Genomic DNA, 25,557 nt, shown 5'->3' with positions numbered 1-25,557 from the left:
ATCACAGCATCAAGCGCCGAGATGCCGACGTCAACTCCCTAGCCCACGACCACACGACGTGGCGATCGCCTCTCAATGCTGATTCCGCGATTTGCAGAGTACACGATCTTGACGGTTTAAGAGCCAAGATCTGTTTCGGCACGACGTCCAGTTAGACAGGATTAGACTCTACCGATGGCCACATGATGCACATACAAAAGGCATCAATACGAGCATAATGTCATGAACGCCAAGGCAGTTGACGTCGTTGGAGGATCATGAGAAGCTGAATGTGCTAGCGGGATACCATTTTCGTCTTTCCACCGGGTCAGGGCCCGCTCTTTACCGACGAGATCACCAACTTTAGAAGAAGTACGACTTTGATCGACATCCATCGTCACTGAGCTTCGAGTAGCTCTCTCGCAAGATGACCCGAGCCGTACACTATGGCTATTGGGACATTGATCGCCATCGTGGCATCGTACGGAACAACTGATGTTGCACCAAAGGGTCGAACACGAGCATTGTCTATACGGTACGGATACATCGGTACTGAATTGAATGTTGTAGTAGGCATTCGATGCACAGCATAAGTACAGAGCCATGTGCCTTCGAAATTGAGCATCACACAACAACGGACACAGCCCACAAGAAAACAACACCATCTCCAACAGTACTACGATCAACACCACATTAACCAGCCTTACCAACATCCAATCAATCACCATGAAGTTCACTCTCGCCGCCGCCGCAGCTCTCTTCACCACCGCCCTCGCCGGCCCAGTCGCACGCACCGACGACACGATCTACCAGATCAAGGACTTTACCCTCCGCAAGCTCGATGGCAAGAACATCAGCACCATGTTCTTCCGCATCCTCGCCACGAACGGTGGAACACTTGACTTCGAATGCAGCCCATACGGCAAGTTCCTCCCTTCCATCGTTCTCATTCTCATACTAACATCGCTTCAGACCCCGTCACGGACGCTGCCACCGAGCGCTTCGAGCCAGACCACGTCTACTTCTGCGGCAAGAACTCGGTGTTCAGCTTCAACTACATCCCCGCACACGACACCCAGACAAACGAACTGTTCTTGTGGCAGCATATCAGCGAGACCGAGACGCTGGGCGGGAACGCATTTTTGAATGACCCGATCTGCCACGCTGGAGGCAGCAATGTTAATGACTTCGTGTGCGTTGTGCCGCCGCAGGAGTACTTTGCCATCACCATGAAGAAGTTGGGCGCTTAGAGCCGATCGGTGGCATGAGACATGAAGCATGGAAAGGGATAGGTTCCATGTGAGAATAGATTATAAATGACGACAGGCATTGTATCAGTTTACAGCATAGCATCCTCAGCTGGGCAGGCTGTCTCGTGTGAGAATTGTATGATGTGAATCAAGCGTACTCGTTGACTGGTGACCTCTTATAGCTGACTGCGCATTCTGTCAGCAGCAGTCAGTCATTAAAGGATAGAGCACACCAAGTGCTACCGCTCCTCCCGCGCGATCGTTGACCACCAATTACCAGGCCTAGGAGTCACAAGCTTAAACCTCGTGATTGAGTAATGATCGGAAAGCCTAGCCATTGGTCCGCTGAATTGTAGAGATCATGATCCATTCAAGCGAAAACGAGCGACTATGTACAAAACAGTCTCCGCCAAACCGACCGAGGCCACAGCGTCCTGCAACCAATCTCAAGTTCCTCCACAGGTCTGACCATCACAGGTGTCGCAAAGCCCACTCAAATCGCCTCGATACCTTCCTTCCAACCCTATCCTTCCGTCATCGCAGGGATGATTTGGACAACCTCAGTCTTCTTTGGGATGCAGCTCTTGCACTCATCGAAGTTGGCAGCAGTACCAGCAGCGGAGCCGACACAGGCAAGGTCAGCAGCTGGGTTGGCGCCGGCCTCGATGATGGCAGCGCCGCAGGAGGCACCGGTGCCGACCAAGTGGAGGGCGCACTCTGTGAGGTCAAGTATTAGCGAGTGCAGCTGAACGGGTTGGGGGGTTGACAGGGGAAGAGGGAGCGTACTGAAGAGGTTCTCCTTGGTGCAGCCAGGTGGCAGGGAGATGAGGACTTGGCCCTCCTCACGAGCCTGGATGGATGGTGCTGCGGAGGCAACGGCCGCGAGGGCAAGGGCGGAGATGGGGATGAACTGCATTTTTTGTGGGTGGTGGTTTGGACTGTGAAGTCGAAGGTGTTGAGTGTGGTGGATGGGTTGGAAGTGGTTGTTGATGTGAAGGCTGCTGTGATGATGACGAGAGTAGATTGTCGGGGAAAGATGGGTATTCTTATACCTTCGTCGTCGCTGTCAGGACACTGACAATGCTGTTCAGCTTGCTGCCCTCACGGTCGTTCCGCGCGATTCGACCACCAACATGAGCAGCGCATCCTACCTAACGTAATAGACCATCGTGGTCCTACCCCTCATGATCGTGAAGTCGTCTACGCTCATGCTGGAGGCAGGAGATGTTGACAACAATGATCCATCGCGTTCCTTGGTGTTGTACAAGTTAGCCCAAGTTAGCCATCGTTGCTAATTGTCATGAGTCTTGAAGGTCCACTTCATCTTCCATAGCGTTATTGACCAACAGCAGGATTGCATAGGTTTTGCTCTAGTATTGTAACATATCGCTCAGATCCCGAGCACTCGCGAAGGCGGACGTGACACGTGACGGTCTAGACGAGACCAACAGCATGGCCATGAACGCAACGTGGTTCGCGTGGCCATTGACATGCACCAGTGCGCAACATTTTCTCCCCCGCCATTTCGCCTGTGAAGCTTCCACAAGATCGATTTCCCCAGCTCCAACGGATGGTGGTATTGTCATCGCCGGAGAAAGTCATTCTTCGACCAAGCATCAAATCTCGATCGATATGCCCTAGCGCTCAGCTACCAAGCTGTTGCGATCCTGAGTGGTTGATGGCTTTGTAGACTACTGAGGCTTGTTTACTGCGAAGCTTCACGCTCGTGGGAGGCACGAGGATGCTTACTCGATTTTGACTGGCATGTCCAAACGGACCGTGCAGGTGTGCTGCTGGGTGCCTTAAACTAGCATGAGTAATCAGTGGTCAATATGGCTGATAGCACGGCTCCAGCAGTTTCCGGCTGGGTTACATTGCATTCCATGGTGTACTTTCATCCATAGTCGAAACTACCCTGAAGGTGTGTGCCTGACGCCGGACAGTTCCTGAAGCAGCAGAAGTAGGATCAGCATGTTAGAGTGCGAAACACCAACACATGGAGGCATAGCGATGGATCGCCGCACTGTTCCATCTGTGTAGTCACATAGGGCCATCCGAGGGCTAAAGATGCTTGTAGCCTCGCCAGGTCATGCCACACCAAGTTAGCCTGCGAAAGAGCCGGTCTCCAGCACATGAAAGCATCCCAGTCGGTATCATACTGATAGCTTCGGATGTCGGCAAGAAAGCCACACTCTGTACATCCCTCGCTCGGCGCCGTGCGAAAACAACCACCGTATAGGCAAGGTGTGGGATGGTGGTGCAGGTAGGAATTCTTGCCCGAAGCTTAGCGAAGCTTGTCAGAAAATGCCGCAATGTGATCGACAGCTTCCCCACGCCTTAGCAGCCAATTGAGCCATCGTTATCAGATGCTATGATCAATAGCAGGAGTGAGCCGGTGGATACATAAATGAGCATCATCCTTCGCGTTGTTGGAGTCTTGTTGGCATGACGAAGTTGCAGGTGACTGCATTATTGGCTGCAACTCAAGTCTGGGGACTGGAGTGGCTGTTCACCGATGCCTGGGGTTGTCGTCATTTGATCTTCATGCTCGCAGTGGTGTCTCCGGTCGCAGGATGGTCATGCGCCCTCTTGATCCCCGTTGTCTTTGCTTCTTCAAATCTTGACAGATAGCAATCCAGCTGAAAAGAAGTTGAAGCAGCCCGGAAACCGAAAGTCGCATCCTCGCTGAAACCCACGACTACCACACCACTTCCACTTGCCTAACAGAATTATCATGGGTTGCGGTGGCTCCAAGGAAGCGTACAATGACCCGAACGCATATGCCAAGCCACCAGCTGGAGGGCCACGACAACCGATGAACTACGCTCCTCAGCAGCAGCCTCCACCCAAGCAGCAAGGCCGTGGAAAGAAGGCGGCAAAGAACTTGGGCTTCATCAGCATGCTTACAGGATAGCAAGGTGCTATAGTCGAGGTGAGTCGGCGTACGTTTCAGAGCCGACACTTGCTGATCGTTCTCGAGATAGCTGGTTCAGGTGTCCTGCCGAGCGTGACACACGTCCACAGATGCGAACAGACACTCAAGCTCGAAGATTGTCCTCAGTTCGGCACGGTTGTCATCATATCGTTAGCTTGTATAATTCTTCGCCAGATATCGTCGGAGGATGGGAGAAGCACCGAATGGACCCAGCTATGAACTTGTGCCATTGCCTGCTTCAGTAAGACACCAGATGTCAATTTCACTTCTCGGATGTCGGCTGCAGTCGCTGCGAGCTCAATCAGTCTGCAGACAAGCTCGCACCAGATCAATAGCTCAGCATCGTCATTGTCGTCTTCGTCCGGTTTCCTCCACCTAGGAAATGAAGCGATGGTATTATGTTGCAGGATATCAGATGTCTCTCTTACTTCTTGAACATCCGTAGCGTTGCCCACAAGCTCAAGTAGCTTGCAAGCGAGTCCGTGCCAGATTAACAGCTCTCTATCGCCAGTCACGACTGCGCGCTGTTGACCATGGCTGGCTCTGTCATGATGAAACTCGTCGCCCGAATCTTGACCGTGATAATCTTGGCCGTGATAATCTTGACCGTGATGATCTTGACCGTGATAATCTTGACCGTGATAATCTTGACCGTGATAACCTTGACCGTGATAATCCCACGCTGGCCGGTGTTGGGTGTCCATGTTATGATATGGGACAACATTTTCATCGCGCAATATGCGCTGACGAGCATCGCTGGATGTGTCACGGACATCCTCATCCTCAGCCTCCGAATCTGAATCGTATCGATCACACGCTGGCCAGTCGCGAGGTTCTTCGTCTTCGTACCAGGTGGACTCGTCATCGTCCTCATCTGTGTCATCGTCCAAGTCCTCTTCCGCAGTTGCATACTGGTCTTCTGGGCTTGTTGCGCCATCGTTATGAACGTGAGCGCTGCTTTCGCTCGAGAGGGCGTCTTGGTACTCTTCAGAAATGTGACGAGTTAGGTGATCAAACATACGCCTCTCGCTAGTCGAAATATCGCTTGTATCGTCATCGCTTGTATCGTCATCGCTCTCATCGTCGTCGCTATTATAATCATCGCTTTCGTCTTCATCGTCGCTGGTGTATCCATCTTCGGATTCGTCGTCGTCGTAATCGCCACGCATCTCGTAAGGCATCGTATGCTTATCGTACAAGATCTCCCTGCAACTTGGACATGTGCACTTCTCGCGAAACCACTCCCGGGCGCACTGGATGCAAAAGACGTGACCGCATACCGTGCGAAATCCCCTGTTGAATGGCTCGCGACATATGGGGCAGTCGTCAACCGGCTCCGACAGCAGCCGCTGGAACTCGTCATAGGCCGGCAGGACCATCTTGTGGTGCTTGGTGCGATAGTTGTGGTTGAAGGGTGTGTGATGGTGTGAAAGCCATGGATCAAAGGTTATAATTCTTTCGCTGACGACTGAGGACTGAGATATGTCGATTGGAAGCGATGTTTCAACGCCAACCTGTATCACGTGTATCGAGTGCATAATCCTGAAGCAGCACAAGGCCTCGCTGTTTCACGCACTTGGTGACCGCGAGACACTCAGAATCTTTCCCACTTCACGCAACTGGCCCAAGTTGTGGCGGCGTGGTAGCTGCCTCCCACAGTACACGAGCACTGTGCAAGCAGGCGCTGTCGGACCATAGGAAAGGCCGCACTTTCTGCCGCAATGCAGCGCATGTCCGTGTGTCTGACCTGTGTAGTGTCGCTCGCAGACTTTCCACATATCAATTTCGATGACGTGAATCCAGCGAGGCAATGCCACCCAGGACCAGGACCCAGATGAGCCAGTGCGTGTTTGTAGGCGAGACGAACCCGTGCCGTTCGAGCGCTTTTCGAAGCTGTGTAACCAGCACCCGACTCCAGCCAGTGTCAGGTGGCAGACCCGACATTATTGCGCTTGAGTATAGTGTCGCCACCAGTCGACAACACTCGTAGGTCCGCCAGTCAGCATTAGTGGGAGTTGGCAACCGCTCCCAGCTCGGCAGCGAAAGGATTCGGTGATGCACACCACTTCTGGCACCTTCGAGACCTTGGAGGTCTTTTGTTGGTCCAGCCTCTGTTTGCGTACGGATCAGCTGATCTACAGCCGCCAACACCAGGAGCGTGGAAAGCAGGTCTGGTGGTAGCTTCCCTGACATTGCACGGAAGCCATTGCCAGGCGCCTCCGCTGACGGATGTTGCAATGCTTGACATTTGGTCAGGATGTCTTCCTCTATCGGCCAATTGTAGAGAAACTTTGGGCTGCTGAGTGATAAACTAGCATAGCGTAAATCGAAACTGCGACGGCGTCAGTATGCATCGTTTCGGAATCTATCACTGACTGACCGAGCAATGTTGAGTGCTAGTCCTGGCATCTGCAGCTGCTCGAGGCTACCTTGACGATTAACGAGGAGATCCAAAGCATCAGCATGCGCCGCGACTGGCTTCATGCGACCCCAGACGCCGATCCACTTGGCATATGGAAGATGCGGGAACAGTGGCAGTAGACATGTTGATTCGATATTGTCATGGACTTCGCTGGTACCGAGGAACAAGACGGCCAGAATAGCGATCTCGATGTTTTCAGGAGCCAGATTGGTCAAAAGCTCGCTGAGCTCGTGTATGCTCTTCGACTTGTGCTGTAGCATCTCATTGCGGATGGCTACGCTCCCCTGATTGTTGGAGAGGTTCTGGTATGCTGCGGCGCCGTAATGGAAGACATGGAAGATGACGCGATGTTCACAAAAGGCTTGGAATCGTACCAGGGCTTCGTTCTGCGGCAGACGGCCAGGATAGACAACGTTCAGGTCTGGCGAGTCGTTTCATCAGGTTCAAAGCTTTGTAACACATAGGTAGAGTCTGAACTTACAAAAGTCGGCCACTCTAGCAGCTTCCGGAGTCACTGCTGGATCAAAGCTCGATACAGCCAATCCGTCAAACACAGGCGCGAGCGAGCGCGGGATGAGAGTGCTGTTGGGTGGCCACGAGTGAGCACGACTGACGGTCGGCCGCTTGATGCCTGGCTTTCTGGCAAGCTTCGTAGGAACCTCGACTGCAGTAATGGTCTTCGACTTGAAAGTCTCAACTCTACGCGAAGTGGTGGCACGCTCGATGCGTGAGTGCTTGATCTCATCCCGATGCTTTCGTCGGTTCACTTTGGCAGTATGAGCACGTGCAAAGTGCTGTGTCATTTGTCTGTCGTGTATGCTGGCGTTTTGGTCGACCAGTACAAGCGGGAAGTTGTTCGTTTGTCCATCTTCTGGTCGTGAGGGTAGAGTGTTGTGGCCCATGGATGAATATGAGTTTGTGACTGGCGGGAAAGTACCTTTGAGTTGATGACTTTGAAAAGACTGTTGACAACTTGCTCATCGGAGAAGTTGCTCGGCTAGGCGCAGGCTGCTGACAGCGCGTTATCTCGGCAGGAACCCGCCATTGTTGTGTAACACCCATGTATCTCGCAAGAAACTTGCTAGTCCCGGGCTGGAAGGTCCCAAAATGATGTGGACAGCGTAGTATCAGGACCTGTACCCTCTTGCAGCTGGAGCTTAGAATATGAAGCACCAGATAGCTGCTGCGACAGCAAGTAAGACTGTTGCAATGCAACTGGACACTATCGCAAGCACAGCGCTCTCAGCTGCCATGGCGTATGCCTGTAGAAGAAGCCGCTGGATCCGCATCGTGCTGGTCATTGTGTTGAGACAGAGTCGGGTCGTTTGTTGGTACCGATACCAAAGCTCTGTTCATGGTGAGGTGAGGACTATGACAATGACTTCCATACACATCGACCTGATGTAATGAGCTTTGTCCATAAAGTCCAAGTGCTGCCTGAAATTAGCGTTTTCTCCGAATCCTTCGAGCCTGCAGCAATCCTTGTGGCACGGTATAGGCTCCGCGGACGGCATCTCATCGTCTTTCTGATCTACAATGAGGATCTGAGCAAGCCTTATCTGATGTTGAAGGCCTCATGGTACGCGACTTTCCCGCTCACGGTTGGCCCGTTGAGTGTGATACTTTGAAAGTACTTAGCTGGTGCACCTTCGAAAGTTATAGCTGGGTTGTGCTGAAAACCAAATCGATGATAATATCTTGGACTCCCCGCAACCACGCAGCCTGCAGCTCCCGCATCTCGTAGGGCTTCGAGTGCACCTTTCACTAGAGCGCTGCCAATACCTTGTCCTTGGTGAGCAGGTCGGAGGGAAACCGGTCCGAGGCCAAACCATCCATGGCTTTCGCCGTCGATCAAGACCGGAGAAGCTGCTATATGGCCAACGATCGTTCCTGACTCCGATTGATGGAGATAGGCCGCCAGTGATATGGTCAATGCTCCAGCCTTGCGAAGCGAGTCCACAATGTCGGCCTCCTTGTGGTCGAGATGAGACTTGGCGGCAAACGCATCTCGAATTACGTCTCGTATGTGTGCGATATCATCAGAACTACCCGCGTCTGGTCTGAGGAGGATCTTGGGCAATGTTTGATAAGCCATTCGCGGGCTGTGAGATAAGGTGGTTGTCGACAGGACTCTCATAGCACACTCTTCAGGGCACGTGTCGTATGTCTCCAAGTGACAGCTTCGTGGTGTCAGTGCCCCCCGCGACTGTCATCCTCCCAGCTGCACACTCAGGCACATAGCATTCAAGCGATGTCCGCTGTCATTGATGGTGCAGTGATTTTGTTGCTCTTGTACTCTTGAGATGTTTCACGAACGTGGCACGAAAGACCAACATCGGCATCATCGGTGCCGATAGTTGCCGATCTCTTCCCGGAATAGATGGCTCGCAACTCATTGCCTTCCCTTGCCGACGTCTTTCCAGCACACCACATCGCCTTCAATCAGCACAACACGGACAAAGATGTCCGACAACTGTTGGCAAAGGGCCATGTCACCCCAGATGCCTGTGAGCTGGCTGAGGACGAGAAATGGTATCCACTGATGAGGCGTCCTTGCTCGGGTCCCGTCGGGCATTGAATGTCCGAACATACCATCGACTGCAGCCTCAAGCACTGCGCTGGGCGGCTGCCTCAACAGACACGTCTTCTGCTTCCCAAAGCATACTCCCACAGCTAAGCGCTCCCTATTTTTCCTCTCAACACCCTGCTTAACGTGCCGGGGTACAGCATCAACCCCCTAACACCACAGCAGACAGCAAACACATATATCTAGCACGACCGATCACCTGCCAACCATGGCTTCACTCCTCTCAAGACGAGCTCTCCCTTACTTTACAGCAGGAGCAGTCGGCATAGCCGGGACCGCATACCTTTCCACGCGACGGCCCATCATGCTCGATTCAGCCCACCAGCCGCCCACCAAGACATTGGCCTTCCCAGCCTCGATGCTCTTCAGCAAGCAGCTCACAGTCACCAAGTCAGAGCAGGTCAACCACGATACCAAGCGCATAACGTTTGCTCTTCCTGGAGGAGACAATGAAATCAGTGGTGTCCCAGCTGGCTGTACGCATATCCCTTCTTCTCCACGCAAGCCGGCTCAATCTAACGTCCCTCTCCAGCCGCAATCCTAACCCAACACACACCCTCCAACGCCTGGCTCCCCGTCCTCCGCCCTTACACGCCCATCTCCGACCCCACTACCCGTGGCACCCTCGAGCTCCTCGTAAAGCAGTACCCCAACGGCCGCGCCAGCACCTACATGCACTCCCTTTCTCCCGGCGACCACCTCAGCGTTCGAGGTCCGATCCCCGGCTACAACTGGAAGATCCCACAATCTTCCACTTCCGTCCTCCTCGTAGCCGGCGGCGCGGGCATCACGCCTATCTACTCTCTTGCGAAAGGCATCCTCAGCAACGCCGACGACCAGACAAAAGTCCAGCTGCTATGGGGTGTGAACGGCGAGCGGGACATCGTGCTGAGAGACGAGTTAGAGGGGCTGGAGCAGCAATATCCCGGGAGGTTGCAGGTGACGTATTGTGTCAGTGGGCCAGATGCGCAAGAGAAGGGCGAGAAGTGGAGGAAGGGATATGTGAATAAGGGTGTGTTGCAGCAGGCGATTGAGAGGTGTGGAAGTTCGTGGGGTGATGATCAGGGGAAGAAGGTGTTTTTGTGTGGACCGCCGGCGATGGAGAGTGCGGTGGGGAGCACGTTGACGGAGTTGGGACTGGGGAAGAAGGAGGTGCATAAGTTTTGAGGGAAGGGAGAGGCGCTTGGTGGGGAATGCGTTCTGAGCGTGTGTTATAGCTGGATCGAGAGGTCGCAATGGAGTATTTTCAAGGAGTTGTAGTCCCTACATAACCAAGTCGTCTGTGCTGACCGCAACTAGACCGATTTCATGTTCATGAGCGTGCGAGAAGAACGGAACTTGCCAGCGATTACCATGCATCTGACAATCTTCTATCGATCCCTCTCATTGGTCAGATTCTAGACGACGCTAGCTGCCGGCTTCACAACCTCAAACGTTCAAAAAAGCAACTTCCGCTGGAGCCAACCACTATCGCCCTTTGCAGAACACACACCACAAACGCACACGTCTCCAGACTCTTGCAAGAGCTGAAGTTTATCATAAAGATGAAGTGGTGGTACGGGGAGGCAACAGGAGAGGGATAGAAGAGGTGGTGGCGATGCCGAGGCGAGATGTAAGGATATCTCAGCTCCCAGGCCAGGGGTAAAGGCTGCTCTGAAATGGGAGATGGGGCAGTTCGACCTGCGACGTAAGTGGATCATAGTTCCCCGAACGGTAATGGCTTTCGAACAGAGACTGGATACTGCCCGGATCCTTCTCCCCGGGGAGTATGTCTTCTCTGGACATCCTCTTGTTAGACAGCAGGCCCATGGCTTCCGTGGAGGGAGGTGCAAGCCGATATTTGCGACTTCGAGACCCCAACATGCTTCAAGCCACTACTGGCAGATACCTTAATCTCATCACCCATTGAGACCAGAAGCCACAACTCCGACCACTCTGATCCCAAGCCACGCCAGTCCACTCCTTCCCGTCACGATTCGCACGCCTTTGTGATCCACACCTGCCCCTACAGCCCAGCATTATCTCGCAGGAGACTCCACTCATACCGTATAAGGTCTCCGCCACTCGAACAAGAATTGCCCTCGACACCAATGAAGGCGCCAATACCCAAACTCCGAAGCCTCCAGCAATGTTCCTGCACAGTACTGTACACCCCGTTTAAGCGACATGCGATTCGTTGCGTACACCATCACCACCACCATGAAAAGTCTCCCCTATCTCGACATCTTCCCCCCCCCCCGCCCCCCAGCCACATCTTTATTCTACCCCCACCATTGAATTCCGCGACAAGTACGAGTCGGCAAGACCCCCTTCCACCATCGGATCCCATTGAGTCCTCGGCGCATCATGCAGCGGTGTCTACAACACATGCAAAAAGATGCAACAAGAAGAAAAAACAACCACCGCCGACCCAACGGCTCGCCCTTCCTAGACTACACGACGCAGTGATCGTCCACAGCGTCGAAAAACTGGCTGAACGCATCATCGACAACAGCCCTAAAGACCGAACGCCGTACCATTAAGCCAACGATAATTGTCAAGACCACCCTCTTTCCGGCCTCATATATATATATATATACCTTCCCACCCACACGTCAAGTCCCGCGGCCGCGGCAGACCAACGGGGTTACAGATGTTAGCCAGGAAAGCTTTTCCTTGATCAACTGCTCAACTAGCGTTCATCTTTTTGCCTTTCGAACCATTGCCACAATCGGCATTGAGCACAGTCATGTTTCGCAGTCTGAAGGGGCGGGTATCGTTTTTGTAAAGCGTGTCAATTCATACATTCCACACTTCTACTCACTTGCTGAACGTCGCACTCGCACTCGCACGCATCATTGGGGGTATATCTACACAATCAAAAACACACTTTGAATCCACAACCTCAATCTCAATCTTCCTTCAACCATACTTGCGAATCGCATACAGAGCGAAAGCAAAAACACGAAAATCCTGCACTTGGCGCCCTCGCTGTGAACGCTACTTTCCTGACTTTGAGTCGCGAAACATTCCTCCTTATTCTTGTTGTTGCCTCCCTTGCTTCCCTTGCTGTGGACGTTCGATTACCGGACTTCCTGCCTGTGTCCTTGTATTGATGTCGTGGTATCGATGTTTCGTACAATCGTCTGTGTCCAGGATCCGCTTGGGCCGTCTCGTCACTCATTGATAGGTCTCGACACTTCGGTACGTGCCACCTCTTACGCTGCCAGTCTGACTTGCACCAGAGAAGTCTCTCTTGCCGCCATTCTCCGAGACTGTCGCCATACCGGTAGGGTTAACAGCATGGCTGGTCGCTGCCGTGGTGTTGCTGGTGACGCTCACACTCCTCGGCACACTGGAAGTCGCCGTACCAGCCTGACTTGGCGTCGAATTCGTGGGTGGCGAAAAGTGGCGCGAAGACTGGCTCGTCATTCTGCCCTCCTTAGGGACAGATGTCACCGGCGTCACGCCACCCTTGATCCTCTGCCTTGATCCTGGGAGGTTCTTAAGCCTGCTGGTACGCCAATTCTCATACCACTTGGAGCGACTGAGTTCGCGAAGATCGCTGCGCCATTCTGAGAAGATGCTATCACGAAGACGACCGAAGTCGCAATGTTGCGGGTCGTACGGGTCAGCGAAGCCCCAGGGGAAGCGTCGTCCGACTTTATCCGGCTTGCCAGCTTTGTGTGCTGGCACGTAGGGAGGCAGGTCGTACAAATCTGGTGACAGGATCGACATTGGAAGGTACGGCGTCTCATCGTCGTGATCACTGCTGTTGGCCGCGACCGAAAGAGACGATAGACGCTGGTGTTTGCGGGTCCTGGGAGTATGCAAAGCATCGCCAGCAATGCTATCTTCGTCGTTGGCCTCATCTTCCTCCTCTTCCGCATCATCTTCAAGCTCCAGTGCTTCCAGGGGATCCAGAGAGGCACCTTTCAGGGCTTGCCATACAGCCCGCTTCAGGAACGACATGTGCGACAAGGTCAAAGTGTCTGCTTTCGAAACGACTGGGATGACCGTCGTCTTGCCCCACAAAGCTCGCATCACCTGCAAGTCCAGATCGTCATCGAGGCTACCAGAATGAGATCCGTTCTTTTGGAAGGCGGCGGAGTTGGCAATTGTGGTGTCAAGTCGTGAAGGGTCAAGCACAAGCAAGACGCAGTGGATGTGGGTGTCCTTGACGCCAGGACTTCTCATGACTCTTTGCTCTTCAACGAAGGTGTCCTCGAACTTGGACTCGACGAAGGCGGTCATCTCTCGCAGTTGCAGATCGACAACATTCTTTTCCAGTCCGGCAGAGTCCCACATGGTCAGGCCCACACGTTCGCCATCGATCTCGGTCTCGAGGTAGTGCGAGGTGAAGGACGATCTGTTGCCGGCCGTCTGCGAGTCTGGCTGGTAGTCTGACGCTTGCTTGTGCTTGGGCAGAGCGAGTGAGTGTTTGAGGAACGAGATGAGTGACGTCTTGCCGCAGTTCTTGGCTCCGATGACGAGGAAGCTGCAGCCGGGTCAGTATAGTGCGATGCTTGGGGATGGATGATGGACTGCTCACTTGAAGGGCGTCGGGTCCTTGCGTCTGCGAACCCGCCTCGGACTGTTGACCGCATTAACGAATGTAGTGCTATTTGCATACGAGTAGCGGCCGCGGTTGGTCATGCTCTCAGAGCGATTGATGACATCAGGTACATACTCGCCGCTCGGCTTTGGAGGTCGCACTTCGGGTGGTGACGAGGAATGCGGCAGACCATTGCCGGTGCGGTAGGCGGGTGAAGAGCTGTTGAACATGCTGACGGGTGGCACCATTGCACCTCCAGGGCGGGAGAAGTTGGCGGTAGGACGCGGCTCTGCGGCGGGCGTAGAATGAGTGTAGGCGTTGGTGAAGATGGCGACGCTGTCCGGCCGGTCTGAGTCGGTGCCAAAGGTGGGATTGAGCGATGGTAGCGAGGGAAGATGTGGTGCTTGTCGCGGGACTTGGTTCGCCTTCCTTTCTGCTTCGGCCTGCCGAGCAGCCTTGTTCCTGCTCGACTTGCGCAGCATCTTGCCGGCACCTTCTCTGAACGTGTCGCTACTGCTGCGAGTCTTCTTGTCCTCGGCCGCTCGTTGCTCGGCAGCTGCGATGAGGGTGCGAGGGGCGGGAACGGGAACGGGAGGTACGGTTTCGTCTGCAGTGTAGCCTGTGTAGGCGGTGGATTGGTTCTTGTCGGTCTTGCTGTGTTGGCTCGAGGTGGTATTGCTGCGGCGCAGGAAGACGGAAGACAAGCTAGGGCGCCTTCCACCACGCTGTGAATGCGATCTCGCCTTCAACACGTCGCCGTCACTTCCAATCGCGGACGACGCCTTATCTCGCGTGGCTTCCGTGGCGGCACCTGGAGCTGCATTCACCTGGTCGTGGTTCGGCAGTTGATGGTGCAGGTGGAGCGGGACGGCAATGCCAATGGCGCGTGGGTCTGTTGCGGCAGCGGACGCGCTCGAGTATGCGATCGAGGTGGGCGAAGAGGGGACGGGAGGCGTTCGGTGGGAGACAGTGTAGTCAACATCGTTTCGCAGCTTGTCGCTTCCTCCAAATGCTGCAGCCATTCTTAATCGCGCGTTTCAAGGATTGCGCGATTGCGCGCTTGTGTCGCCTCGCAATGGGCGCCTGCCGTCCTATCAATAATGTCCTCGGGCCTGCACACGAGCCGCGCGCTGTTCAGGGTGGTCGCGTGGGGCTATGTATACAGTATCCAACTGCGCGCAAACCGAACATCAAGTTGAGTGAAGACGTTGAAGCTTTGGACAATCTACAGTGAGAGGCTCGTCCCGTGTTGTGCTCACTCGAGTAAGCTGCCAGCTGCCAGCTCCAATGGCGAAGCGTGAGCTGTTCAATGTTTCAGCTGCCATCATCTCCGACTCGACAGGGATAGTTCTATCTCGGGACCTTCTCATCGGCTGGCCTGCCTGCCCTGCCTGCAATCTTTTCTCACAGCAGCTCTCAAGTCCAGACGATGATCTTGTGCAGAACAGACGAAACACACGACCAACAACGCCTCACGACATCATCGCACAACAGCACCTGTCGTCTGGGAGACGTTGCCATCGTCCGCCGTCTCGAGTGGGGCCGCTGCAGCCACGCTAGCTCGCAAGCAATCCGTACCTGCAGAAGCGGGACTGCTGTGTAATCATCGATCCGCTGACTGCGGACGACCTACAGACAGATTTCCTTAGGTGTCAGAGGAACTTAGCGCTGACCCACAGCCTTGGGACACGTTACTTATTTCCACACCTAAATTCACTTATTTATCCTGCCGTTATAGGCGTTATCTACCTGTCTCAAATAGGTAGTATTATATCGAAATTCTAGTTATTATTCACCTACTATACTATTGTCCTTTAGCGCTTACTACTACGCCCTTCGTCTATATTTACCTTATTCCGCCCTTAAACACCTCGTCGTTTGCTTAATTTAGGCGTATTTGTATAAGCTGTTAAACAGGTACGAGTTACGTAGTAGTAGAGGGCGGTAAATTATACAAGACGACAAAGAAGGACCTAGCTAGATAGCGTGTATCTACATACAAGTATCGCAGGTGTGATGATATTAAGGATACAGGTGTCTAGATGTTTCCTAGCCCGGGGCTAGGAAATATTAGTCACGTGCTCAGTCACGTCATCACTAGTCACGTGACTAAATACGGGTCCACTAGACCTATATATTTCGCCCTGCTAGCCTGTATATTCTCAACATAAGCTACTATTAATTTAACGTAAAGTACTAGTAAGCTAGGAACACTAGTAAGCTAGGAATTTTGTCTTAGTACGACTAACTTCTTAATTATTGTACTATATCTTAATAACATAATTTATAACGTGCTTTACTACCGAGCGGGCTATACTACCGAGCGGGCTACTTTTACTAAGAACTATACTACTTCTACTTTAATTACGACGGTATCTTAACACGACGATATCCTATAGAATCGTTACTAGGAGGATAATTCCTCTTCAGATTCTTCGCTATCTAGTAAGTCTACTTAATAGGTACGTACGTTATGCCCCGACTCGCTATATCGCTTATAGCGTCGTAGCCTTAGTACTAGCCGAACACTATCTAGCGACTCTCTACTTACTTCCTACCTCCTAGTATCCTCTAGAGGTATTAATTACGACGTCTTATCGAAGGTTAGAGACCCTCTAGACTAAATATACTTGCGCTTTTGTGCTTTTCGCTATATAAGGGCCTCGTTAGACTTACGTAGCTTACTAATCTCGCTTTGTATAAGAGCTATCTAATACGCTATCTCTCTACTCCCTTTTATAAGCTAATACGCCCCTTCCTATAACGAGTTTAGCGATAAACCTGCCCGGGCACGCATTTTGTTTATTACTATCACGGGCAGCCCGCGACCCCTTACTATAGCTACGTCGGCCCGGCTGAACCGCGGACCTTCTATATCGGGTTAGCCCGCGACCCCTCACTGTAGCTACGTCGGCCCGGCTGAACCGCGGACCTTCTGTATCGGGTTAGCGCGGCTTGGCTTTGCTTTATAACTTCGCCGCGCCTCGCGCTCCTCTTTCGTAGCTTCGTAGAACAACAACTATCTCATTCGGACCCTATAGTACGCGCGCCCTTATAGTTTGTTCTACCTTACTACCTAGATCGCGGATCTAGGTAAGGGACGCGTAACAACAGGAATAGACAGAACCGTAGAACTCGAGAACGCGTAGAGCCGTATCAGAACACAGAACACGGTAAGGCGTATAGCGCGCAGATGCCTAGAGAACGTAACGCGGCGACACTATTAGTAGGCGGTCGCGCGCTCGTAGACAGTCAGGATACAGGCACCGTCACGCCTCCCCCGAACCTAGACAACATGACTTTATAAACAGCGAACGGCGGCATACCACCGCTACCTAAGCCTAAGGGCAAAAGTAAGTAGCGCACATCTCTTTTCCCCGACCTCTCCTCTTTTCCTTAGAGTTAGACACAGGACGACAACCGGCGGGTCACAGTAGACACCGGTGTCGCGCTACAACAAGAGATTGATAAAGCTTACTAGAAGGCCTTCGAGCGAGAAGAAGGTGGTGAGATTGACTTTATAGAACTGTTCGAGTTCAAGCTCGAAGAGGACCTAGGCGGCGATCTAGACGAGGTGTATCTATCACTCGACGAGGCAGAACACATTCTCGCATCCGAATACTAGAATGTCACCCTAGACAACCTTACGACCCTTGTATCCTAACACCCGAAGACCACCTACGACTTCGTGCTATAAGTAGTCAACACGGCAATTACTAAGGGCAGACAACTCGATGTAATAGAGCGAGCCAACGACCTCCAGAACACCTAGTACACCACGCTGTACACCGAATACGACCGTATCTACAAGATGCTGCGAAGTGAAGAGCTTGTCACACAGAAAATAGCAGCAGATCTTAAGAGCAAGAAGGATTGCGACCTAGCTAAGTTGCAAGAGCTGGGGAAGAAATATAAGGAAGCCAACAACCTATATAAGCAGTTCAGCGAGATCTACGAGAAGGAGAAGAAGAAGGCACAAGATGCTGAGGCGAAGAACCAGGCCCTACAACAAGAAGTCGATGACCTAAAGGCTCGGCTTGAGGCAGGAGACACCACATAGAACGGAGGCAGGGGCCGCTTAGGCCGCCGACCCTCTCGTTCCCGCCTACGCGAGACCTTACTCGAGCAGCTGTTGCGTAGGTATTGCGAAGCTGCTAGTGGAGGGGGCGGTGGCGGTGGTAGTGATAACGATAACGATAGAGACGACGATGACCGTAGCGACAATGGCCGAGGACGTGACAACGACCGTCCGCGACTAGGACCTAACAATAGTCGTAACTCGAGAATGCGTAACACCCGTACCTAGACACCACTGGTTGACCTTCTAGAACGTCTCTTCACCATTGACCGCACCCTCACTCGCGGTATAGAGATCGGTAAGGGTGTGCCCGACCCTAAGCACTTCAAGAACGATGACGACCCTAATTTCGACAGCTAGTATAGCAGTGTTCTCCTAAAGCTAACTATAGCAACCTTCCGCACTAAGGTAGATAGTCTGCGCTTCGTGTATAGGTGGACACAAGGTGATCCTTAGCGAAGTATTAAGCCGAGGATCCCTATGCCTAGACAGTAGTCCTTTAACGAGTTCAAGACTAGAGAAGAGTTGTTAGACTAGATGACACGCTAATATGGCATACGCAATGAGGGAACTAAGGCTATAGTTAACATTGCTACCTATAAGCAAGAACAAGGCGAAACCTTTATAGCCTTCTATGCCCGCTACTCGAAGTTGCGCGCCTAGATGTTATGGACCGATAAGACCGAGCTCATACTGTTCCGCAACCGACTGAACCGCAAGTACTTTATCAAGACCTTCGGCGACCGCGAAGTCGACCGCCGCCTAGACAGTATACAAGACGTTATCGAGGAGTACACCGTACTGGACGAGAGTTTCTACGAGACAGATCGACTATACCCGTAGAAGGAGCGCCCCCGGGGCAATAGCAACTCGAACAGCAATAGCGGCCAGAACAACTAGAACAACGGCAACGTAGTTACTAGTGCCGCTACCGGTATAGTAGGTGCCTTAGTATAGCGCCCACTACAGTACGCTAGTACTAAGAAGAAGGAGGATCTGCCGACACATCTATAGAACCTGCCTACGCTTAACCGTGAGCAGCGCGAAGACCTTAAGAAGTAGGGTAAGTGCTACCGCTGCCGTATAGGTTCTTACGTGTCGACTAACCCTAAATGCCTAATGTATAGGTACGATAGCGACTATCGCCCACCGCGTCTACGCAATACTACGCCGAATCCGAACGCGAACCTCAGTTCCCTAGCCGCCGATCCGCGGCAGGGAAATGGCACGACCGCTGCCTAAGCGTAGTAGATAGCGGTCACCCGAACTTCCTAGGACAGAAAGAGCATAAGATTGAGAGACACGGAACGTAAGAGACGGTAACAGACTATAGTAAGGAGCTTAAGATATCGGCATACGCACTGGATAAGCAACAGCTAGCTATGTACCCTTACATAGTGTTACCCGTAATGATACAACAGAGAAAGGCTCGAGGCCTTGTAGATTCTGCTTCCACCTCTCTCTTTCTTGACTAGAAATTCACACGCAAATACACAATACCCCTGATCCCTTTGACGTAAAGCCGACGACTAACACTAGGAGATAGAACGGCCACTGCGCGGCAGATTACACACGCGGCCCCTATAGACGTAGTCATAGGCGATTATCACGAGCAAATGTTATACTACGTCACCGACCTCGAATACGACATCGTCTTTGGCCTGCCGTGGCTTACAGCGCACAACCTAAACATCTTCTAGGAGACAGGCGAGGTGGCATTCAGGTCGGATTACTGCTTTGGTCACTGTCTATAGAATAAGACACCGACAACAGTGCAATCCCTAAACTACCGCGAGAAGAAGAAGTAGGCACTAGTACGGTACGGACTAGAGCCCTTCACTAGAGATGCAGCGAGCTTTATAGCAGGAGGGGCAGAGCTGAATGTCTCATTATATAACCTGGAAGACATAGACGATGAAGAAGTGGACTGCTAGGGCGTTTCTTAACGCGCGTAGGGGATGTACGCGCACCGGCCTAGGGCTAAGTGCTTCTACATCATGCCCACTAGGCGTAAGAGCGACGGCGGAGAGCTTAAGCTGAGTGTAATGGCTACTAATGATCTAGACCAATTCTTGAACAAGCAGTTCAATCACAACCCGAAGGAGAAGTTGCCGCTAATGTACTACGATATTGCGGACGCTTTCTTAGCTAAGGATCATGAAGGACTCCCACCTCACCGACTAGGCGTAGATCATAAGATTCACATTAAGCCTAATGGTCCATAAGAGCCACTATACCGCAAGCCCTACGGCCTAGCTAAGAAGGAGAACGAGGCAGTTAAGAAATGGCTAGACGAGCAAACATCTAAAGGGAAGGTGCGGAAAGCAGGGCAAAAGACGAACCAGTCTCCTGCACTAGTGCTAGTGGTACGTAAGCCTAGAGGTGGGCTGCGTGTTTGTATCGACTACAGAGGATTGAATGCGATCACTATCAAGAACCGGTATCCGATTCCCTTGATATAAGAGACGCTCAACCGCATATACGGTAAGAAGTACTTTATAAAGCTAGACATTGTAGTAGCCTTCAACAAGTTACGGATAGCTAAAGGGCACGAGTGGTTGATAGCGTTTGCGACACGATACGGCATCTACGAGTGTCTAGTGTTGCCATTCGGCTTGTGCAACGGACCAGCATCGTTCCAATTATATATTAACAAGGTCTTATAAGAACACCTAGACGACTTTGTGTCGGCCTACCTAGATGACGTACTTATCTTCAGTAACACCTTAGAGGAGCACATTGAACACGTACGGAAGGTTCTTACTAAGCTACGCGATGCAGGACTTATAGTGGACATCGACAAAAGCGAATTCTACCAATAGAAGGTGAAGTATCTTAGGCTAATTATAACCCCTAACGGCATCGAGATAGACCCCGAGAAACTCGAATGTATTCAGACATAGGAAGCTCCTAAGAACCTGAAGGATGTCCAGGCCTTCCTTGGATTTGCCAACTTCTATAGGCGGTTCATCGAAGCATTTTCGCGTATAGCTACTCCTCTCACAAACCTGACCAAGTCGGACGGACCAAGCAATCATAAGAACAGAAGGATTCAATGGTCACTAGATTGCTAACGAGCCTTTGACAATTTGAAAGCTGCGTTCAGCAAAGCCGGCATACTCGCACATTACGTGCTAGGCAGGGAAACAGTAATAGAGACAGATTCTTCAGATTTTGTAAACGCCGGCGTGCTTTCGCAGTATGACGAGAATGGTGTGCTACATCCTATGGCCTTCTACTCGAAGAAGTTGAGTCTATAGGAGTGCAATTATGAAATCTATGATAAGGAACTGTTAGCTATTATTAAGGCTTTTGAGGAAGAGAGACCCGAGCTCGCCTACGAGGCAGATGATAAGGACTCATAGCCAGTTAAGATTTACACCGACTACAAGAACCTAGAATACTTTATGACGACAAAGCAGCTAAATCGGCGACAAGCGCGTTAGGCTAAGTTCTTGTCACAGTTCAACTTTAAGATAATATACCGTCTAGGACTTCAAGGTACAAAGCTAGACAGCCTAACGAGACGTAGCTAGGACCTTCCGTAGGGGGTGGACGACCCTCGGAACTAGTATTAGCATCAGACATTGCTGCCTCCTAAGCGATTCCTTAAGATCGCCTCACTATAGGCAACAGTAGAAGATACGCCGGAAGAAGAGGAACTAGTACCGCTAAACCCTAAAGCTAAAGAGTTTATGCCTACAGAACGAGATACGCCTACTAAACAACCGGCGACGCGTGAAAGTCAGCGGGAAGCCGAACTCGAGTATCGAATGTCGACGGCGTACGTAACCGATAACGAGCTTAAGACCGCGATTAAGGACCTGTAGAAAGACCGCACTCCTACACTGCTACAGAGAGCGAAGATTCACCTAGCACACTACAAAGTGGATAGCGACCTGCTATATGTTCGAAACCAATACGACGGCTAGAGCTTATAGGTACCAAATGACCAAGCTTTATAGACTAGGATAATCAAGATAAACTATGACGCTCTAGCAGTAGGCTATCTAGGACGAGCTCGCACTTATAAACTCGTAGCACGTGAATTCTACTGGCCTAGATTAGCGAGATCCGTGCGCAGATACACCGCGAATTGCCGCACCTGCCGTACAACAAAATCTCTGCACTCCTAGCCACTAGGATTACTATAGCCACTTCCTGTTCTAGATCGGCCTTAGAAACACATTGCAGTCGACTTCGTTATCGGACTCCTAGATAGTACTCTTGACGGCATAGTCTACAACAACATTATAACCGTCACTAACAGGCTCACTAAGGAAGTCGAGCTGATCCCTATTAGCGCAATGACAGCACAGAATGCGGCAAGGCTTTTCCTCAAACATGTGTTCTGTCGGCGCGGGTTTCCTAACACTATTATATTAGACCGTAGCAAGCAGTAGGTTGCTACCTTCTAGAAGAAACTCTACAAGATGCTCCGCACAAATCGTAAGCTAAGTTCTTCGTATCACCTAGAAACTGATAGACAGTTAGAACGCACTAACTAGGCGATGGAACAGTATCTCCGTATGTTTACTAACGAGGCACAGGATGACTAGGCAGAATGGCTGTGCCTTGCTCAGTTCGCGATCAACAATTACCTGTCTAAGACTACTAGTGTGTCGCCGTTCTACGCCACCTTAGGATACAACCCTAAGTTTATAGAGCGAGTTGACCTGAACGCTAGAAAGGAGGGAGGACTGACCACTCTCTAGCGACTAGATACGCGATCAGTAGAAACCTTTGTGCGTCAAATTTGCGAGCTTCACAAACACCTTTAAGAGAATATACGAATGTCATAAGCTCTCTAAGTAGAGGTAGCAAACCGCCACCGAAGCATTCCTCTAGACTACAAGGTAGGTGATTAGGTATATCTTAGCACCAAGAACATCCGCACGACTCGACTATCTAAGAAGCTAGACAGGAGATATGCCGGCCCTTACCAGATCACGGAAGTTATGCCGGCCAGACTCTCTTATCGACTGAAACTATTAGACGCTCTAGTAGGACTTGATAACTGCTTCCACACCTTACTACTACAACGAGCCGACCACCCCGATTTCCCACTACTTAAAGGGCAGTATCTGGCGCCGCCACCACCGATAACTATCGAACCTGACACCACCGAGGCTGATGTAGTAGCCGATATAGTAGCAGCACCTACGTATATATACGAGGTGGAAAAGATCCTTAATATATACACCCGTAAGCGGGTAGGCAAGGTGAAGAAGGGGCACAAGCGCAAAGTAGATACATGGTACAAGGTGAAATGGGCTGGATATCAGAACGAGGAGGATGGTGAGACCTAGCAACCTGTAGAGGACATGCTTAAACACGTAGCCGCCGCTATTGCAGACTTTCACTATAACCGGCCGGAGTTGTCTACGCCTATAGGCTTCGTAGCTCTATCTGACTGGTCCCTACTAGCTACTGAGATACTCGGGCTCAACTCGATCAGGGTCATTCCGAAAGACACCGTCACGAATGAGTCGCCTCGAGCCTTGCCTCTAATAGAATCTGCTCCGCACATATTCGATACTCGAGTAGAGCCTACAGAGCCTACAATGATACCTAACTTTGGTCATAAGGATTATACGCGAGTACGAGCCGAAGACAGACTTAGATCTGGGGCAAGCTAGCTAACTAGGCAACATGTTTCTCGAAGGAAGCCGGTCGAGGATGGTCTTAATAGAGCGAATACGATGTTATCGGATGACGACAGGGCACTAGAGGATGATTCGGCGTTCGCGCGATTATAGAGCTCGACAGGCAAGTGGCCTCATAAGGTGAATAACGCTCAGAGGACTGAGGCGTGTTTTGGGAGGGGGGGTACTGTCACGGGCAGCCCGCGACCCCTCACTGTAGCTACGTCGGCCCGGCTGAACCGCGGACCTTCTGCATCGGGTTAGCGCGGCTTGGCTTTGCTTTATAACTTCGCCGCGCCTCGCGCTCCTCTTTCGTAGCTTCGTAGAACAACAACTATCTCATTCGGACCCTATGGTACGCGCGCCCTTACAATTACTAGTGTCGATTAAGAGTCGAATTCTTTTATAGTTCGTAGTGTCTTCGACTCCTAAGGGGTAGAGTCCGGAGCTAGAGGGGTTAGCGTACGTAGCTTAATATTAAGCTTGTCTATTACTACCTATAGATTGAATAGAACTAAACTAGCGCCTCTGAAGCTCGATAGGATGTTCTCCTGTCTAAATATAGCGTTATAGGCTACCCGGAAGGCGCGTAGGAACTCTACTTTATTAATATAAGTAATACGCTAGCGTACTAAGCCCGAGAGCTAAGTACCGTATACCTTCTTTAAAGGCGAATAGTAACCTACATCTAATAGCTAGAGTAAGTACGAGGCGTACGATAGTATATATAGGGCTAAGATCTTGTATTCCTTATATAGATTCTAGAATGCCTTCGAGTTATAGCTCTCGTAGCTATCGATAATAAGTAGTCTCTATACCCTAGTCGTACGAGCTATAGTATACTTCTAGAAATACTCTAGATACCGTATACCGAACTTATTATTAGTCTAGCCGTTCTCTATTAGCCCGATTGTCTAGTCTAGACCTAAGTTGCCGTCTTAGTACTAGGTACTAATATACTGTTTACCTATAAGGATAACGTAGGGTAGGAGCGCTATTCCGTCTATATAGATAGTCTTAATCACTATTACCTATTCTCTATTGCCCTATTAAACGACCTTCCTCTTTCTACTACGCCTTTCTGAACCCGTAACGACGCTCTAAGACGTAATAACACCTATTATAAACCCTGTCTCGTCGAAGTTATAGGTATCCTAGTTAAGGATACTATACTTCTCCTTTATATTACGTATAAGTAAGAACTACCTCTCGATAACGTCTAGATCTTCTATTAGGGCTCGCTAACGATCGTATCTACGTATTATACGTACCTTTAGCTCACGATGCCGCCTAATAAACCTGTCTGTCTAATTAAGACTAGCGGGCTTAAGACCCTTCTCTTATAGGAATAAATCGGCTATCACTCGTACACTAGCCTTTAATAGCGGGAAACCTCTAAGATCTAGCTCGAGTATATACTTAAGTATCACCCTCTCTTCTAGCTCTATAAGCTTCTTCGAATTAGGCTCGTAGTTACCCCGAGGAGGTCGTCTATTCAATCGATACCCTAGTATAGTTCGAGACGCGTCGTATACCTTTATAGCAAGTCGATTCGTAATTATCGCGTCGCGTTTTGTAGCCTAGACAGCTAAGGTCAGTTTAGCCTCGTTTGAAGACAATATACGCTATAATAGTAGTTATATAGCTATATCTATAGAAGTGGTACAGTTCTTAGTAAAAGTGGCCCGCTCGGTAGTATAGCCCGCTTAGTAGTAAATCACGTTAATTATTATTAAATAGGTACGGGTAGATAGTAGCGGAGTGGAGTAAGAGATCAATCTTTAACTAACTAATAGCACGAGTATATAGCAATATATCAGGAACTAATATATTGATTGTGTTAGATGTCTATCTAAGCTAAAGGGGAGAGAAAGTATCTCCCTATAAGCTAAGTTATTGTAGATGCCTTAGGCTACTAGATCACTTCCTAATTATTAACTCCCTTTAAGATGCTATATCTTAACACTCCTACTTATCTCGTATATAAGGTTATAGTCTACTTACTTCCTATTAATAGTACTTTAGAGGAGCTAGTAAGCGAACTACGCCGTAACTAGAAGAAGGCACGCTAGGACGATATAAGAGGCTTCCTAATAGCGAACCTACTATAGTATAGAGAACTCGAGA

At 50.9% G+C, this 25,557-nt stretch overlaps 8 protein-coding genes across 8 annotated transcripts; 3 read left to right on the top strand and 5 right to left on the bottom strand.

Moving 5' to 3' along the window:
* Positions 1-705: 705 nt before the first annotated feature.
* On the top strand, positions 706-1,229 carry CLAFUR5_14097 (Major allergen Alt a 1; the record flags this gene model as incomplete). The annotated part of the gene is made up of 2 exons (XM_047913245.1): positions 706-901; positions 952-1,229. 2 exons carry the CDS (start codon positions 706-708, stop codon positions 1,227-1,229), a joined length of 474 nt encoding a protein of 157 aa, XP_047769766.1.
* A 523-nt stretch (positions 1,230-1,752) lies between these two features.
* CLAFUR5_14096 (uncharacterized protein) lies at positions 1,753-2,145 on the bottom strand (the record flags this gene model as incomplete). Its single annotated transcript, XM_047913244.1, has 2 exons — positions 1,753-1,946; positions 2,016-2,145. The coding sequence occupies 2 exons, from the start codon at positions 2,143-2,145 to the stop codon at positions 1,753-1,755; spliced, it is 324 nt and encodes a 107-aa protein (XP_047769765.1).
* Positions 2,146-3,963: 1,818 nt separating this feature from the next.
* Positions 3,964-4,143, top strand: CLAFUR5_14095 (uncharacterized protein; the record flags this gene model as incomplete). The annotated part of the gene is made up of 1 exon (XM_047913243.1): positions 3,964-4,143. One exon carries the CDS (start codon positions 3,964-3,966, stop codon positions 4,141-4,143), a length of 180 nt encoding a protein of 59 aa, XP_047769764.1.
* Positions 4,144-4,675: 532 nt separating this feature from the next.
* On the bottom strand, positions 4,676-4,888 carry CLAFUR5_14094 (uncharacterized protein; the record flags this gene model as incomplete). The annotated part of the gene is made up of 1 exon (XM_047913242.1): positions 4,676-4,888. The coding sequence occupies one exon, from the start codon at positions 4,886-4,888 to the stop codon at positions 4,676-4,678; it is 213 nt and encodes a 70-aa protein (XP_047769763.1).
* Positions 4,889-5,943: 1,055 nt separating this feature from the next.
* CLAFUR5_14093 (uncharacterized protein) lies at positions 5,944-7,488 on the bottom strand (the record flags this gene model as incomplete). The annotated part of the gene is made up of 3 exons (XM_047913241.1): positions 5,944-6,496; positions 6,545-7,007; positions 7,068-7,488. 3 exons carry the CDS (start codon positions 7,486-7,488, stop codon positions 5,944-5,946), a joined length of 1,437 nt encoding a protein of 478 aa, XP_047769762.1.
* A 653-nt stretch (positions 7,489-8,141) lies between these two features.
* On the bottom strand, positions 8,142-8,723 carry CLAFUR5_14092 (uncharacterized protein; the record flags this gene model as incomplete). Its single annotated transcript, XM_047913240.1, has 1 exon — positions 8,142-8,723. One exon carries the CDS (start codon positions 8,721-8,723, stop codon positions 8,142-8,144), a length of 582 nt encoding a protein of 193 aa, XP_047769761.1.
* Positions 8,724-9,381: 658 nt separating this feature from the next.
* CLAFUR5_14091 (NADH-cytochrome b5 reductase 2) lies at positions 9,382-10,340 on the top strand (the record flags this gene model as incomplete). Its single annotated transcript, XM_047913239.1, has 2 exons — positions 9,382-9,649; positions 9,706-10,340. 2 exons carry the CDS (start codon positions 9,382-9,384, stop codon positions 10,338-10,340), a joined length of 903 nt encoding a protein of 300 aa, XP_047769760.1.
* A 1,992-nt stretch (positions 10,341-12,332) lies between these two features.
* On the bottom strand, positions 12,333-14,729 carry CLAFUR5_14090 (Neuronal-specific septin-3; the record flags this gene model as incomplete). The annotated part of the gene is made up of 2 exons (XM_047913238.1): positions 12,333-13,650; positions 13,705-14,729. The coding sequence occupies 2 exons, from the start codon at positions 14,727-14,729 to the stop codon at positions 12,333-12,335; spliced, it is 2,343 nt and encodes a 780-aa protein (XP_047769759.1).
* Between the last annotated feature and the right edge of the window lie 10,828 nt (positions 14,730-25,557).

The sequence above is a fragment of the Fulvia fulva genome, chromosome 13 (assembly GCF_020509005.1).
Source record: "Fulvia fulva chromosome 13, complete sequence".
NCBI lineage: Eukaryota > Fungi > Ascomycota > Dothideomycetes > Mycosphaerellales > Mycosphaerellaceae > Fulvia > Fulvia fulva.
This window is presented reverse-complemented; position numbering and strand designations above follow the sequence as displayed.